At 38.0% G+C, this 18,881-nt stretch overlaps 1 protein-coding gene across 1 annotated transcript; it reads right to left on the reverse strand.

Moving 5' to 3' along the window:
- Nucleotides 1-1,307: 1,307 nt before the first annotated feature.
- Nucleotides 1,308-3,566, reverse strand: LOC127387134 (CARD- and ANK-domain containing inflammasome adapter protein-like). The gene has a single exon (XM_051625110.1). The coding sequence runs from the start codon at nt 3,564-3,566 to the stop codon at nt 1,308-1,310; it is 2,259 nt and encodes a 752-aa protein (XP_051481070.1).
- Between the last annotated feature and the right edge of the window lie 15,315 nt (nt 3,567-18,881).

An 18,881-nucleotide genomic window follows, 5' to 3' on the forward strand; every position in this document is an offset into this window, starting at 1 on the left:
GTCGGAGGTTTATTCCCGTGCGTTCTTCAGTCGGTGTTTGGTTTCACAAGAAGTGTTTGTCCTTTCGTGGTAATCGGGCATCTAATCGTATCCTGGAGGGATGTGTGGAGAAATGCGAGGCTGGGTTATCATTGCATAGAAAACGACCCCAGAGAACCTTCCATCAACTCAAGAAAGTGCCTCTGTTTTAAGAGATAACAATATAAATATTTTGAACGAATAAAGTCGGTTGCAACCTCTTTATTCTGAACATTGCATCTTTGTGCTGGAATTGATTTGAAAGTGAAATTAATAAACAGCAACATGTTTATTTAAAAATACAAAATCTAGAAAAATGATATGATGAAAATAGAAAGAAAAATAATGGTTACAGTCTCGGGATCTGTCATTGCCATGTCCAGGGTGTGTAATACAGAAATACATAAAGAGGGTCCAGCCCAGTGTTGCATGTCAAGGTACCACATAATAGTATCCTGAAAACAACAACATTGTATTAGCAAAGTTTTGGGCACACACTTCATCTCTGGTTGGTTTATTCCAAGCCTTTTTATTTATTAGTGTGAGGGATGAGTCTAGCACATTCGGAGCTGAGCAACCCCACACTAGTAGATTTGCAAGGAGATGCCTTCTGATCTCCAGTTGCATCAGAGAACAGGACTGTAATCAGCATAAACCAAGCTAATATTACATTACTCTTAGGAGAGCCAATGCTCTTGAGCTGTTTGCTACCCTGCTTCTCCCCTTTGTGCAGTTATAGCTGTGAAATAAGTTGAATCTGGTCACACATACAACCTAGAGGAGGAATGCATGACTGGACTGAATGGGAGGGCCTATCAATCTTTTCTGGCAGCACTCTGCAGTTAAATCTGGCAAAGCTAAACAAAACTAGTGTTATCTACTCCCACATCTCTGTCCTCTGTGTCCTTGAGGATACAGATGTAAGCCAAAAATATGATTTTACCAAACAGTGCTTAACTGAGCTATCTGTACAGGCTAGTATTTGCAGATATATGAAAAGTTATTTTGTGTGTTTTTTTAAAGTCTTGATTTGTACTAGAGGAGGTCATACACAGTGTGTTTGACTGGTGCTTTTTAAGTATGAGATTCATACTAGAAGCAAAATGCTAATCAATACTTAGAAGATTACCAGTGTCTTTAAGATCCTTTTTCTCCATAGTCACCTTTGATTGCTAACTTAATTAATTCTACCTGCCCTAACATAATGCTCAATACTGGGCAACAGCACTATCCAAATTACATTAAAAGAGAATTCAGCATTTAAATTTACAAGTTTTTGCTTTACATTTTCATTTTGTTATTAACATTTTCTTTTTCAAAAGTGTTACAATTTGAACCTGATTTTCTGTTTTATTACATTCCGCTACTTGCAGTGGGGTCTTTTTGAGACTATTGGCAGCTAATAAATTTGCTTTTTCCCCCTGTGACCAATTTACGAGGGAATTTACAGCATTAAAATGACCCGCCCTGCATGCACAATGCAGTGGGGTATCCTTGCTGCTGTCTAAGGCATTAATGGCTGCCCTGTAGCTCAGTAATAGATTTATCAAGTCACTGTGTCCATATTCTGCTGCAATGTGCAGTGGGGTCTTTCTCCAGATGTTTCTGTCATCAATATTTTTGTATTTCCCTGATGTCAGAAGAATTGTTGCCATCTCTGTGTTCCCTTTGATGGCTGCATAGTGCATCGGAGTACATCCATCCATGTCCTTAGCTCCAAATCTTCCTTTTTTGGCTAACAGAACTTCCACAACACTGAGATACCCTCTCATAGCTGCAACGTGCAGGGGAGTCTTTTTCTCCTTGTCTTGTGCATTGGGGTCAGCATTAGCATTCAGAAGCATCTCTACCATTGTTTTGTCTCCCCGTTCAGCAGCAAAATGTAAAGGTGATTTTGACTGCTTATCCTTAAGATTAGCATTGGCTTTGTGGTGCAACAGCTGCTGGGCAACCTCAGTGTTACCTGTTTGACTTGCAATATGCAGGGGAGTAACGAACTCTTTAGTGACAGCATTAATTTTGGCCCCAGCATTAACTAAAAGGCCAACCAATGCTCCTCTGTTATGAAGTGCAGCAACATGAAGCGGAGTTTCATCGGCTTCGTTTGTACTGTTAACATCCATCCCTTTGTGGAGAAGCAGATTTGTGATGGAAGCAGCCCCAGCTTGAACTGCCACATGCAAAGCTGTGTCTGAAGCAGGAGTCTTTATTCCAAAGTTTGCTCCCTTCTCGATTAGAACTTCTGCTGATTCAGCTTTGCCTCTTTCACACGCCAGGAGTAAAGGAGTGTACTGCATTTCATTGTAGGCGTTTATATCTGTTCCTCTGTCAATTAAGGCTGCTACAAGACCATGCAGATTTTGCTGTACAGCTCTGAAAAGAGCTGACTCCTTAATGTCAGATGGCAAATCTCTAGAATATTCTAGTAGTATTTTTAAGATGTTTGGGTGGTTGCTGTTGAAGGCTCTTTCCACCACGTTGGAATCAACACTGCCTCCAGCTTCTAGCAGTACTTTTGCAGTATTTTCAGACCCCTGTGAAACAGCATAACTGAGAGCAGTCTGTCCTCTTTCATCCTTTCCATCAGTGGAGGCACCAGCCTTTAAAAGCATATTTGCCAGTCCGCTCTCATCTTTAAGAGCTGCCATGTGCAAAAAGTTGTGCTGGTTCCTGTGGCTTCTTGCTTCTTCTTTCAGAAGCATCTTCAATACATGAGTGTGGTTATTCTGTGCAGCCAAATTAAGTGGTGTCTTGCTTTCCGTATCCAAACTGTACAGATAAGCTCCATGTCGGAGAAGCACTTTCACTGCATCACTGTGGCCTTTCTCAGCAGCCCTGTGCAGCGCTGTTCTTCCTTTCTTGTCCTTCACATCTATCTTTGCACCTTTGGTGATCAAATATTCCATTATAGTTAGATGTCCATTAGCAGCTGCAACATGCAGAAGTGTTTCACTTGAAGAGTTTTGTGCATTAATATCATTATCTTTCAATGTTTTCTCTAGCTCAGAAAGATAGCCTTTAGCAACTGCATCAAAGATGCCAACAGCAGCCTGATTTTTTCTATTTTTTGCTGCCCTTGAAAGTTGAGTTTCTTTTCCTTTCTTCTTAATTCTTTCCTGCTTTTTTCTTCTAGGACTGCCTTTTTTTTCCTGGTGCTGTTCACTGCTATTTTCAACCCAAAGCTTATCTTTTTCGAGTAAGTATCCTACCAGTTGTCTTCTAGCATCTCCAATCTTTTCATTTACTTCACTGACATATTTCCTCATCTTACTATAAAGTTTTGGCTCCACTTGCTTTAAACATGGGTAGAAAAAGAGCCTGCAGGCTCGTTCACCTTGAGAAATTAGCATGTCTAAAACTCGCGAGTTCTTTTCTGTTCGTGTCCTGTAGGAACTCATGACCATCTTTTTTTCTGGGGTAAAAATACAGTTGTCTATCAGCCAGTTCAGGAGATGGTCTGGGTCATTTATGCCATCTACTAGCTCTTCTTTTTTAGTTCTTAGGACTTCAATTGCATATGGATTCGTAAACAGGCTGCTTGAATGCATGATCAAGTTACTAATCAATAAGTGAACTATTATTTGATGTTTGAAGTTAAATATGAAATAGTAGAGCAGGCTCACATCATTTCACGTACTCATTTCACAGAATTAGGAACCAACAACTGTTGCAGTTCAGTGATAAATCTTTAAAAAATGAGAAAGAAATAAAAACTTCCTCACCTTTGTTTTTCTAGTTGTTAGAAGTCCTTTGATCTTCCCCGTTCTTCCTTAGCAACAACTAAAGTTCAGCAGCAAAACAAAAATCGGTGATATGCAATGATACTCCACATTAAAGATTTCTTCCAGACTTTTTACATTTAATTAGGGAGAAAAAAATATGTTTTTGTGAATCTGATGTTTCAATAGAAGATACGTGTTGAGTTCCCCTGTTCATCTGGCCGAGCTGTAGGTGCCTACATGACCTGTCTGTTAAACATGACAAAAGAAAATCCACAGCATAGTTACTGTTGCCATGATTACACACCTTGTATGATCTTAAATGAAATAGTACACATTGCCAGCTACATAGGTGAAAGCCTTATAATGTAATGAAATAAAAACATAAAGATAAAAATAAACCACATAAGTGGCTAGTTATAAAAGTGATCCAGCCTTTCTAATAGGAGTTACAACTTCAGTTTATGAGGTATATTTAACTTGAAGGCTATTTAGCTTGTCATTCCTGCTGTAACGTGGAGTCTGTCTGGAACTTAATTCATTTACATGAGGTGGATCAAGGCGTGTGATTCAGTATGCAACATTTAAAGTAGAATTCAATAGAGCTGCAAATCTGTGAATGTGTATAGTCTTCAGTATGAGTGTAGGACCTTTGAATCTAGCTGTAATTAATTTAACTTATTGGTGTTAAAATTCCTCATGGAGAGGAGGAAATAAAATAATAATCACCTACACATTTTGAAACCAATTGAGAGAGAAATTGAGATTACAGAGTTCTGTAAGAGCTAGAAGTAAAATGTGCTGAAAAGCTGAAAGCTTGACCTTATTTAAGCAAATGGGAAATTTGCCATCTGTTTCTTAGTTTAGTGCCCTTTCTGTTGGGTCCTGCTGCCTTCGCATGCATTTTCTTAAATAGTATGTACAATGTGACTGATAAGATTTTTAATTTTTTTCTGTTGACTTTAGTTTTATAAGTAAGATCAGAAAGCTTATTCTGTTAAGATTCATTTGAAGAAATAGCCGGGAAAGGCAAGACTTTTAATATATATTTTGAAAGCCAGCCAGTTACCAAGTCAGCAAAGTTGACAGCCAATTTAAGAGCCTAGTAGTTCCTCTGAAATGCAAAGAAGGTCACTACACCAAAAACAGCAAAACCTTTGTCATTTACTTAATGGTTGTTAACACATAAGGTGGAAAACTATGGTTTATTGTAGGGAGTCAGGTGGTCTGAATTGTGTTCCCAAATCTGCTAATGACTCGGTCTGTGATCTGCAAATTATTTAGTCTTCAGATTTGACTTCACGAAGTACTGAAGATCTGTTCGTGTCCCGAGTAAATTGATAGTCTTTACCTAAAGTTTCGTTAAATGGAATCTTTATGACATCATTGTTATTGTTCCTATGGAAAATAGAGATAGCAATACTTGATTACCTTCAAAGGGAAGTTTGGAGTTCTGGCAATGGAAAATGTTATGTGAGTACTAGGCAATATTGTTAATATGGACAGCACAAGAATTTTTGGAGCTTCTGAAAAATTTTAAAAAAGAAATTGGGATTTTCTTTAAGAGTCTGTTAGCATGGCACGAATTTCCTAGTTTTCTGAATACAGAAATTGTACTAGTAGGTAATAGAGATGAAAGGGTGCAGTACTCCCAATTGGCCTGAAGGAGGAACGTTTGAACAATGTATGCGGGCATCGCCTCTTTTAGAGCCACCGTGGGACTTTATTTTGGAAAAATAACATGCAGCAAATTACTTGTTATTAGATGCAAATATAATTATTTTTTTATAAAAAGGTTCTTTATCATAAGTATGTCACTTATGAGGAAATTCTGTCTTAAAACAAGTATCCCACTTGACAAGAAAATTTTGGAAGCTTGTATGGATTCCATTTTAGATACTATGTTTTTTAAAACTTTATTTTTTAATTCGTGTTTTGACTACTTCTAGAATTAAGCCTTTGTCCCACCAGTGAGTTCACAAAAAGATTAAAAAAACAAACAGTTGAGATTCAGAATTGCCTATTTGAAGCATGGTTTTTGTTTATAACTTTTAAATTTACTAACTCTATGTATTTGACATACCAGTATTTTAGAGAAGGGAAAAGTATTTAGGTTCCACACCTCTTCTCCTTTAATTAAGTGCATGAGACCACAAACATGTAGGATCACCAGGAAGCTCTTCATTAAAAATAAGAATGGCAACATTTAGTATTACTAAAGATTTAAGGAAATAACTTGGAGAGAGGAAGAGGCAAATCTTTGGCCTTCTTTCTTTTTTTTTAAATGTATTTGTTGTCAGAGGGACATAAGGTGATTTTCTTTTCCTTGCGGAGTATTTCACTGGCCACTTTATTTAGCTCCATGTGTCCAAGCACTCCTCCTTCTTAGGTTATTTTGAAAAGAAAATGATGGGGTTTGCTTCTGTCTTCTTTATCAGATAGCAGTTAAAGATCTTTGTGTTCAGCAGCATGGGTATACAGCCGGGATGTACGGCAGATCAGCTCATGTGCACTGAGGGAGTTTTACCTTGGAAGAAGGTAGTAAAAATTCTGATTGGTACTAGTGTAGGTTCAGCTTCAATAGTGTCATCAGAGAAACTGCACATTTTAGGTGTGCTGATTGTATTTTCATTCAGTGTGTTGCTGAGAAACCTGTAGTGAGTAGGTTGTCTGGAGAGAGAAATACTGAAAAACTTCACGTAGACCACATAAGCTCTCATATAATTGTTAAATGCAGAAGCAAGACTGTGTAAGATCACCTTAATTCCGGTAGATCTACGTGCACTCAGCACTAACTTTGTGGGAGGATATCAGCTGAACACATGGTAGAGTTTAGAGCAGACCTGAGAAAGGGCAGGTGATGCTATCGATAGGGAAGATCCCTGTTTTGGCCTCTGCTGAGCAAGTGTTGGTACACGGAGCATCTGCTTACTGCTTTAACCCAGCTGTAGCTGCTTTGAGAAAGGAGGCTTGAGCCACTTATTTCTGACATGCAATCTCAGTTTTGCTACTAACTTGTGTCCTTGGGCAAATCACTTAATCTCAGTGCCCTGTTTACACAAGCATTAAAAAAATATTTTTTTTTTCTACCTCACAGACACGTCCTGAGTGTTTATTAATATTGGTGCAGTGCTTTGAAGTTACAGTGCTTTGAAGGTTTTGTCCTTTGAAGTGTTGTTTTTTGACTTCTCAAAGATGAGCATTTATTTCTTAAATTAACACGTGCCCGTGTTTTCTAGCTTATTTTATGTTGCTATGTCATCACCAAATAGGCAGTTAATTTTCTCTGGTTTAATTTTTCAAAGATGAAAGCAACCCAAACTGCACCTCGCTTATTGCTAAATGACCATGTGAGGTGAGGTGGCCCTGGGAGGGAGGAACCTGCAGAGGTCACCAGTTCTCCACTGAGGCTTTCCTCTCTATGCTGCAGCTGTGGGTACCTCTCTGCTGAAACGGCATCTGATGCAACTGAACGACTTCCAGTAACTTCTTATGTTTTCTAGGGCATTTTCTTGATAATATTGATGGAAAGCCAAACATTAATAACACGGTTTCACTCGCTGTAATGTTTTTATATTTCCCAATGTGTACTTCAATTTCATTTAAGACAATTGTTTGCAGTAATGCCAACTGTTTATTGGGAGCATATCTTGCTGTAGAGTAACTAGTCTGTGAGAGATAATAAAGCCAGCATCATTATGTAAGCATCATGAGTGACAGAGAAATATATCTGGGTAATCAAGGCATTCTTGTTAATAAATATGGCTCAGGAATAAAGCTTTGTTTTGGATAACCAGAAATCTAAGTGTAGCCTAGCTGGTTGAGGTTAGACTATATTTAGGTATAGGTAGACTGAGGAACAACAGTGTTAGAAATGTTCATGATGATGATTAGAGTCTACCTGACTTCTATTATAAGACTGGAAGAGAAGCTAAGTAGTCAGAGAGTCTGCAAGAGAGACAAAATCTAGTGCTCAGTTTTGCCTCAAGATGAACTGCAGTGAATTAGGGAAGTCAAAAGGGGAGCTTTGGCACTGAGTGATCTTGTTTATGTTAGTCATATTTCTGTAGAGAATAGGCTTGGGGCTTTCCTGGTGCTGAGAAATCCCTGCCTTGGCTGGTATTTAAATCTGAGGTGTTCCCTAGAGTAGTGCCATCCCCTGAGAGGTATTGGCACACACAGAACATGCAAATCATCAGGGGCCTGAACAGGGGCCTGCTGGAGGGAGGGACAAGCTGATAATGTCCATTCTCATGTTTTGCATCTCAGAGTAGCTCACTGGGCTCTCATCCGCTCTGCAACTTGTGTTGGCAGGGTCTAACAACCCCTGCAGAGCCCTGTGCCAGGTCCTGTAGTTGGAAGAGGTACCTCTCGGCAGGCTTTGCCCACTTTTCACGGATGCTTTCAAACTACTAAGTAATAATACAACAGCTGATATAATAACTCCGGTATTTTATCTGTTTCCAGTGCAAGTCACAATGTTATTCCAACACTATAGAACTATTTCCTCAAGTATAAACAAATGACAATTGTGTTAAGTGCTGCACCCATACGGTGCAAAATGTTCTTTTTTCCAAAGATTAGCGTGTACTTTTATGAAGTTCCCAACCTCGGGTAATTGTAAATGGATAATACACATCTGCAAAGTGCCAGTGGTGGCTGTAAATGCTGACAGAGCAGGTTACTGGGATCAAACTGTAGGAATGGGACTTAATGGATGTAACTCAGCCAAGGTGAGGATAAGGATTGTTTTTCAGTTTACCATACATGTAGTGAAGATTCCAAAGAGTGACCAAACTACTTGGAACCCATTTTTTGCCATTCATATTTTTTCTAATAATTAGTTTTAAGTATTTTTTCAGACTTCTTCAAGGAATTACTTGCCAGGTAGTTTTCTGAGAAACACCATAGTAGAGGTAGAAGCTTCACAGAGCTCAGGAAAAGTAATGTTCTTGTTTCAGAACAAAATAAATAAAACAAAACTTGGTCTGAAACAAACAGAAAAATGTTAGTAATGATATGATGAAATATATAGCTACTGTAATTTTCATAGTGCAAAGTAAAAAAAAAAAAGAAATTTTTGTTGTTTGATTAGTAGTACTAGTTACTTGTTTCTATACATATTTCTTCTGCAGCAGTCTCTATTCTCACAGGCTTAATTTAAATTTAAGAACTAATTTGCCTGTTACTCTACTGACTAAACCTCTGTGACACTAGTACCAATTTTACTAACGAGGAGACACCATTCTCCAGTTCATCAGCTTCAGGTTTTATCAGTGTCATGATTTTTATAATAATTATCACTTTAGAAGTTTAAATGTGTCCTTTCAGAGCAATGCTAATAGAAAGCAGTTATGGCCAAACGCTCGCCCTCATGTCATTAGCATAAAATGTACATGATGCAAAAGTATTAAGTTACTAAATGCTGAGGCAGCTTCACAGATCAGCAAAAACTGCTGGAGTGAGGGCCAGGGTTTTTCTCCAAAAGGGGCAGATTTTTTTTTCCATTTTAAACCAAACAAGCCCTTGTGGTTTTGAGTCAGGAACATACACTCTGTTAGTGAAATCTTACAGAAGGAAATACTTTGTAGAATTTAATCTTAACTGTTGAAGACCACGATCCTCATTACAGCCCCTGTACTCATTGGGGTAACCTTTCTGGCAGCATGACTCCCAGGAGGTGAACACAGTGGGGCCACTCCACCTCCCACAGAAGCCTTTTGGCCAAATTTGCTTTGTAGATGTAATTTGTGAAGAACTATTCTGAATTTATACCACTGCAAAAGCAGAGTGTTCTTAATGATTATAAAATGCTGTAGATGTGAATAGAGACTAATGTGACTTTGAAAGGAAATAATGTTTTGCCACATCATAAACCAGTTTTAATTGCTGTTATTTATTAAGTTATTACAGTCAGATGTCAAGCATCAGACACAGTACAGACATTGATCTAAACAATGTCTTGCTAATGAAATCTCCACACACACTTTGAAATTTTGCCCTCTCTGAGGAATACATTTACAGTAAAATGTATATAAATTTTATTTATTATGTCAAAAGAGTTTTCAAAGCTATTTATTTTAGTTCGACAGCAGTTTTTTTTCTGAGCTTGAAGAAATATAAAATTCATTTCAGTTTAGTGTGGAAAACAATGCCAATATTTTTTGTTCTGGTAAGAAAAATGATGCTATAAATTACTCTGTAAAAAAAAATGCAGTTTGTCTTCTGAGTTAATGATGATAAGCTTTAGTTTTTAAAGCTTACAACCATTATTTTGCTTACCACCAGCAGCAAAAAGATACTGTAGTCTTGCAAGTGGGAGAGCAGATAAAGCTTTGTAGAATGGAGGCTCAGTTAATTCTCTCTCTGAACATTTAAATAGCATTCTAGCCTTGTTTCTTGTTTCTGTCTGTTTACCTTGAAAATGGTTCCTGTATTCCCAGCTCTCTGAGCTTGGTAAGGTGGCTGTTACATTCTGAGTCCTTCAGGTTTTCTATTGCCATAGTATCACAGAAGACTGATAATAATAAGAACAATTAAAAAAAACCACTCTACCCAGGGTTATTTGTGACCCCCAAGTGACTGCAATTCCTACATTACTTCTTTACTCCTCATCTTTTCAGTAGCATTAGTCACTGCAGTATGGAAAAGCAAGGCAACTCAGGATTAAGAGAGATTGCCTGGCAGTGCTGGTTTAGCTTGTCTTCATTACTATGTCTACAATTTTATATTTAGAGAATTAGTAAGTTTATTCTATCTGAGTCTCCCTAGCTATAGCACTTTTCTAGTCTTTAGAAAATTCAGATTACTCAAGGGGATTGCTTGTAAGCACATTTTGGTTTTTAATTGGTATTTTTTCTTTTCTTATTCTGGAAAAAGATACAAAAGCACTTAATGATTTTCTTCTTTTTATCCCCCAATTACTTTTATTATAATTCATTTCTACTCTGTCCTGATCAACTAGTTAAAATAATCTTGTTTTTTTACTTGCGTTCAGTTTGTTTAGTGTACATAAAAATTAAATTTAGCTTTCCTAGGATAGAAATGTGAGAAAATCAGAGGAATGTACTTATTTCTTACTTATCAGTGTTTTATTCTGGACACAATTTTGTAGCTTGGTGAGTACCACTTGTACAGCTTCACAGTATTTCTCATTGCTAGAGGGTTTTCTGAGGCATTTAGAGTTGATTCCTTCATGTGTTATCTTCTCTTCCAGTTCCAACATCTTCTTGTGTCTTCTGTTTGGATCCTCTGGCTTTGACTGACTATTTTGGTTCCCCCACAATGTATGTGTCTTCGCTACGTCAGGATCTGGATTCCTGCACCTCACAGTAGTTCTAGTTCAGCAAAGTATATAACTCTACGTCTAAGTATAGAGAGGTGCCTCAGTGAAGTGTTAACTTTGACTCCCAGAAACTTCAGTAGGACTCCTCCCCCCCCCCCCTTTTTTTTTTTATTATGCTTTAGCATTAAGGAATTGATTAATTGGATCCCTGAATCAGGACCTCAGCTATTCTCCTGTCTGCTTGACTCTGTGAGAAATACCCTTGTTGATTTGGATAGCTCCCTACATCACAAAGTCCTGACAACTCCTACAGATTCATGGTGTTTGCTTTCCTTGGCATGTCCCAAAACATCCTTCTCTGTTCAGCTGCACCTGTGATATTCCAGCAGTTCTCTTTGTTCCCAAGCCATTATGTCTTCCTACTCAAATTTCCATTCAAAGAGTGATTCATGCAGCAGGGGGAGGGCATGACCTAGCTGCCCCCTCAGTTTTGTTTTCTTGGTTTTTTTTTTTGCAAATCATGTGCACTCTCATCTGGACCAGAGCTTATATTTCTGACTTCTCTATTCCCATTCCTGGAACTAATTCTTTTATCCCTTATTCCTCTAGTCTGCACTTTAAGGAGAGAAATGTTTGCTGCAAAGAGGCTTTTTTTTAAAACTAGCTTTGGTCATAGGAGCAATGAAAACACATCAGCATGGATTTTCTTTCCCCTAGGAATTAATTTTCTCACAGCAGATTAATGCATATAGTTGTTACCTGGGCTGTAGCTACTCTGTGGACAAAGCACATGCCTGACTCATTATACCAGCATCTTGTTTTTTAATAATAGCCTTCATACTCTGAATGTTTGCTTCTGATAGCCAGCTGGAGGGAATTGCACACCTCCACCACCAGTCTTTACAAGGGCTGTGTGTTCTTCGGTCACTCTTTCTAATGCTTTTGAGGTCTTCCATTGTCCCCTGTACTACTTTCCTCTTCATCCTTTGAATATCACTATCTTATGCCTTTTTGAGTCTCCTCTACCACCAGTATTCCTCTGTCATCAACCCACTCATTTACAACCTTTATTGTGCAGTAGAATTATTCCCTATTTGAGGAAGTTTTTAGAATTTGTTTTTGTTGTTATTTTGGTCCCCCCCCGCCTTGTCTGGGTTTACAAGACTCTCAGTATTAAATGGTGTTCTTTGAGATTTCTGGGACTTGTGCCAGGTGATGTGGAAGATGCTGAAGAGGCATCCAGACCCATTATAGTCTACCTGTAGGAATATTTTCTGCTGTTACGGTTCCCAGTGAAGCAAACTCTGGCTCACTGTGTAGAGCATAAGAGCACACAGAATAGTAATATGCCTGCTATGGATCTCAGAAGACCCAGATTAAGGAAAGAATAGTGATTTTTAGCAAGTACATGAGTGGTGAATTAGCTACAGTAAGTAAAGAGATGAGCCAGAGTATCAGCCTTCTTTTTCCTTTGTGTCACAAGAGGTAGGGAAAGCTTAGTTTCAAATAAAAGTTAATACCATGAAAATAAGATCAACATGACATTAAGAAATGAAAGAAGGGATATTGTACTGACAGCTCAAGCTATCTTAGTACCTTCATGTTTCATTCAATAAAATATCCCTATTTAACATTTATATGAAGCAGCCAGAGCTTGCAATAGAATTCAGAGCAAACCTACTAGACAGTACCCATGGCATGCTTGCTAGAAATATTGGCAAATTTAGCTTAATTGTAGCAGATTGCATCTCAGATTTGCACTTTCCATGCTGTTTTTGTTTGGTACCTGTATTACTTGATTTTTGAATCTTTAAAATCAAAAACTATTAAGCATCTTTTGCTCTCTGTAGGCTTGTTTTTTGTGAGATTGTTTTGCAACAGGTTCCTTTAATATTATCTAGATGCAGTTTTGCATGGATTGGCACCAAAACCACCAGGATGGTAGTTTGTTCCCCCTTCCCCTCTTTTACTCACTTGCATAATGTCCCTCCAGCAAAGCTTTTCAAAAATAAGGAAGGAAAAGGCCTTCCTGTACAAGCTTCCTGTGAATCCTATCCAGATATAAAAGACTTGTGTCAAAGCTTGGCAGGCAATCCCAGCTTATGCCACTTGGTGACTTCCTTATTTTATGCTATCACGCCACGTACAGCAAATGAATCTGAAAACCAGAGTAATTTCCATTCATTTTTGAATAAGAAATTTTAAATGGTAAATTTCCTGTCTGTATATAACGCCCACATTTTAAATTAAAAGTTTTGAATGCTGACAGCATTAGTCATAGGAAATCCTGTATGAACATCCAGCACTTAAGTTGGACCTTCCCCTAGATCGCACCATAGAAGGAGTTTACAGGAAAACACTGTTACTCCTAAATACTGCGTTGATTTTTAACCCTTTACATGCCATTGCATCTGGTATGACAGTGCTTTTTTTCTAGAGCCCATTTCCTATTTCCTTGTGATCGAACCAGTACTGAAAAACTGTCTTTTTCTATGCTAAATTTTCCATATTTAACAACCTACCAGTACCATTCTATAGATATGTATGTAAATGTATACAGCCTTCCCCATGAACGCCAACAGTCTTCAGTGTAAGCTATTCAGGAGAAAATAAGTTTGAAGAAAAAATACTGGTTTAGAATATTATATTGGATAGAAGGGAACAACGTCCTTCTAATAGCAGGATCTAGAATTTCTTTAGAGTTGCACACCAAAATATTGCATAAAATACCATACACAGTATAAGTATTTTAAAATATTTGGTGCAAAAAAAGATTTGTGTTCACACAAATCAAAACACAGAGCTTTGATAAACAGGCTTTGCTGTGTGCAGTTCTGCTGGTTAACCCATTACCTTTGCCACCCTTCTGTGGTACTAGTCTGCAAATGGCAGTGGGACTGGACATGAACTTCAGTGTCAGCAGTCTGTTCCTGCCTTAAAGAAAAGACTCGTACCATGGTGCTGAGAGGGCAAATATATTAACATTCACATGTTAATTATCAGCTTCAAACAAACTGTATAGCTCAGTAAAAATTAAAAGCAAAAAAAAGCCAACATAACTTTTTAAATTAAACCATAACATGGTCAAGGCATGAAAGTAACATATGCAGCCATCTTACACAGTATTACATGGGTGAAACAACTTTGATAGTTTCTTTGTCTTTATTTAAAAGGAGCTGTCCCACAATGGATATTATATCTCTTTAAAAACATGTTCCTAGTTATCATTTTCATTTAGTGGGAAAATCCCACACAAGTTGAGTTACTGTGGAACAGCTGGCTTAAATTAAGGTTTCAGACTTAAGGAAGGAATCCCAGAGCAGAAAGTATCAAATAATAGCTTAATTCAAGATTAGGATGAGGTTTGTGATGTTAGACATGGCAAGCATATATTAGGCAAATTAACTTAAAGAATCATAGTTCTTTCTAATGCAGTGAATCACAGTATTCCAGTTTTAGATGAAAATACAGCAATGCTTAAATATAGATTTAAATACAGATTAAAATAGTTCAATAAATGAAATGTAAAAGGAGAACTAAGTTCAGTACTTCTCTTCTGCACTGTCTCTCTGGTGATTCACACAGCCAGCAGTTTTGGAAAATCCTGTGTGGGACTCCGAAGTAGCTTCTAATGTAAAGTTGGAGGTGGAATTTGAACTCAAATTCATTACTTGTGCTGTTGTCTGAAATGATACCGGTTGAACCCCAGAAACACTGAGGAATCTGGTTTTATTTTGATATGTTAATTGCTAGGTCTTGCTTGTTCCTGTTTCTATGCAGTTGTACAAGACAAGGAGCTCTGAGATCAGTACTGCTACCACAGAAGTTAGACTCTCCGAAACAGGCAGGGGAAGGGTGAGATGGGTGGTGATGTTCTTTCACAGACTGATGGGCCTGCAGCTTCTTGTGCAGTGATGGACAGTGTATTTCCAAAAGGGGTAATGTTAGCTTTTTCTTCTTAAACTGGGCTGTGGACATGTCAAAACACTTATAACTATATTTTAGGAGAGAATGCCATTAGAAAGGCTACAAAAAAAATCAGGTGGCACTATTCCTCAATAGAGCTGCTGGTGTTACTAGCAGATCTGGGATTTGAGCTGTTTCTAACAGAAAAAGAGGAACTTCATAAGTTATGAATTCATTACTTTGTTGCTTCTGTCACCATACTCTGTCATTGTTACCCTGAGAATTTGATTGGAATGGTGACTTTGCTAGCAACATATAGATATTATGGATACTACCTGTGAAAGCATTTTGTTAACCAAGTTGCCACGTTTAACACACAGGCACATAACCATGGAAGCAACAATAATTAACATTAAGTAAAAAATCAAGCCCTTCTCATATTGCCAGTCTGGCCTTTCCTGTCCAGTGGAAAACACAGAAGGAATTTCTGCACGTAGGAATGATAATGCAGTGAACAGAGGGGGCCAAGGAAATAGCTTGAAACTAATTTTGGGTGTGGTAGTGTATTTTGTAAGTAAATTCAAAACACGTAGAAGCCAGTATCAGGAACATGTGCAAGAAATTTCATTTGTAAGGCTTTGAATGGTAACCTCATTGCTCTCTTAAATAATTTAAAATATATATGCATAAAGTTAGTCATCTAACAAAAACAGTTTCATAAGCAGGTATACTGGGGACTCACAGTTCTTGTTCAAGTTAATGGGTGCTTGAAAAATGTTCACTGTGAAAGTCAAACCACATTTTATAGGTTTGTCCATATGGGAAGTTGAGCTTGTTTAACAAAAAGTGTGAATTCAAGTTAAGTTAGTAAAACTGGTGCAAAATCTGCCTGGGCATTTTTGTAGTGTAATTTAAATTGGAAAGAATTAATTTAAGAGTTCAAACTCTGTGGTAATTTGAAGACTGCTGGTGAGCATTTATTTCAGAAGATGCCACCTCCCTACCCCTCATACCTGCATTTACATTCCACCTCCCTTATTGCCCCCCATCTTTTCAAGTGTTTGTAGAGCTGCGTGATTAACAGAATAAGGGAAGCAATGCAGAATAAAATAAATACCCTACAATATTCCAGAAAACACCACCGTCACAGATGAGGGAGTGGAAAAGAAGAGGTAAAAGAGGAGGGAAAAGGTGGCTGCTCAGACTGGCACCGACGTGAAAAAAAATGCTGAACACACATCAAAGCTGAACTCCCTAAGGCCAGGAGGTGGATCTGTCAGTGCTCGCCTGGCAGCAGCAGCAGCCCTTGTAGCAATAGTGGCCAACTGTTTACCTACTGCACAAACTGACATTTAAACCTAACTGCTTTATTGGTAGCTTCTTACAACACCACAGCTGAAACTACCCAAGGTCATGCAGCAAGACCCCAGCTTATGTCAAAAAAGTAAGGCTACAAATATAGTTGTGTAGCAGTCTGAAACAATCTGTTTTAAAGAGCTAGAGCAATGTAACTTATGAAAATAAAAGTTTAGTCTGAGGCTAAGCAAATTCCTGATAAGTAAAAGAGTCTCTTGGGACAAAATGTTTTGCCCTTGCTCATTTTCTTTCTTCCTGCTCTGGAAATTCTGACATCCCTGTTTCCCAAAATAGGAAGATACTATGATTTTAAAAAATGTTTTCTTTCCAATATTTATCAGTGGCCTGATTTCCAAAACTAGTATATCCAGCATCTCTAGGACTTGTGCTAATTTTTTATAATTGTCAATCAATATTTTGAGAAAATTAGTCAACTTTGTTACTTCTGCAAAATTACACAGAAGCAAAAGCTGTCAGTAGTTGTGAAGCTTAGTCAGGGGCACTTCCCTAAATATACTGAGCTTAGGTGGTTTTGGGAGTGCAGAAGTGGGGAAAAAAAATTCAGAAGTCTGTAACCAAGCTAATGTATTAAAAAGCACAGCTAAATCTCCACAGAGACAAGCAGCCTGCTTTTTCACAGGTCACAGCCCTGAAAACTGATGTAGTAGGAAATTGGAGAAAGATGTGCTGCTACTTGCAGTGCTGCACTGGAGAGGTACTGGTTAGAAATCTCTGCTTCAAGGAGAAGGACCTGGGCAAAGACCACTCAATTCTGCTTGCATTCCATTATTTAAAGAAGGAAATGTTGCTGTTAACTTTCAAGGGTTAGCTTTGGTCTGTAACCTTGTTGCAGACTAACTGTAAACTGTTAGACTGTCAGTAGGGAAGTCAACTGCACTTGTATAGCTTTACATAGTTTTTATGTGATTTTGCATATAAAAGCACTTTGCCAACTAATTAGGATATATATATTTAGAGATACTTCATCGGGTTCACTCAGCAAGCAGGGAGAACAGGCAATCTATGATAGTAGGGCCAAATGAGAAAACGAGAAGTGGATTTTGCCTTGAGAATTTGGGTTATTTTTCTCCCCTTTGGGTATTTGGATCAGACACCTGATGATTATTTAGCATGATAAAGATCAGATGTTGACTGAGGCCCTGAGACACCACTGGAGGGTTCCTAGTAAGTCTTGTTTTTAATGAGCTCTTATAGGGAGTTTTGAACAATTAATGTTTGGGGATGCCTTAGTGTTTGTATAGGGAAAAAAGAGTGTACGTTATGTGTATGATGCAGTAGAGTGAAACTTTGCATACAGACATTTGTCCATGTGGTGGATGTTTGCAGAACTTTTCTGTTTAGCAAAATGAAGCATCTCCTAATTCTTACCAGGTAATCATTATGCCCTGATTACATCCTATCTGACTAGAGGCTTGTAAGTTAAAAAAGAAAGTAGAAGGCTGAGGCATAGGCACTTCCAATTAGCAATTTAGTGTATCCAAATCACTCTCTGAAGAGGCCCATGCTTTTCTGTTAACCATAAGGAGAACCTGTGGTGCTTCCTAACCTAGATAACTTACTTAGTTGTCAGAAGTTAAACTGAATAAATCCTGAGCAATATCTTTCAAGTATTATGGTTTTGTTTAAAAAGGAACTTTTTTTGTGTTTGATTTCTCAAGATAAAAATAAAATAATAACAATAAAACAATAACCAGAGCTTACAAGGTGGGTGCATCAGCTACTACATTTTACTACTAAAACTGCTTTTGGGCACAAATGAAAATAAACTTTTCATAGTTGCCAAGGTGCTTTGATTTGCAGTCTCACAGATGTTGGCAGCTGTATGTTGAATTAGGTGGGCTCCGATTTTCATAGCACCAGGCCATCCATGCTTTTAAACCTACCAGTAATCAATTTAGTAGAGATTTCTTTTCAATATGAGTGCCATGTGGATGGCTTTGGAAATATGAATAGCAACTTGTGCATGTTATCTGAGACATAAAAAGCCATCTTAGAAGTCATGCCCACTAATTCATTGCTGTGCATGAGAGTTCCAAAAAATAGCCATGTACACACTCAGTGTTGAACTTTTAGTGTCCTCTGAGGTAATTGTGGTTGTTCTATGATTAAAATTATGCAGGATCTCCTTACTCATTGCAGTGATTATGTTAAGAATTCAGGGAAGTTGTTAAAATTAAGCTTTTTTTTAGTATGTGTGCATGGTAGCGCGTTTCATCTGAGGACTTTTCTGGCTACTACACCATCTGAGGGAAGGCTCCAATAGCGGGCATCTGTGCAGCTTGTTCCAGGACTGACTGCTTTTGAGCTCCATCTGGTGGAATTGTGTCCGCTTTCCACACCTTCGGTGTTATGCTGCCAGGTTTCACAGGGATTTGGTTTTGATTTAAAAAAGAACAAGAAATAAAGTTCACAGTTCCGAGGAACTTCTAGCCAGTCACTGGTCCTTTTGTTTAAGGAATCAACCTAAAGATTGCTTGGCAATTACAAGGTTCAAAACACAAAGTGATTGTGAGACTGAGGAAAAGAAATGTTAGTTCTTCCTCCGCTTTTGTTTACAGAGTTAGTTTCAAGGTATT

This window comes from Apus apus, chromosome 7, assembly GCF_020740795.1.
Source record: "Apus apus isolate bApuApu2 chromosome 7, bApuApu2.pri.cur, whole genome shotgun sequence".
NCBI lineage: Eukaryota > Metazoa > Chordata > Aves > Apodiformes > Apodidae > Apus > Apus apus.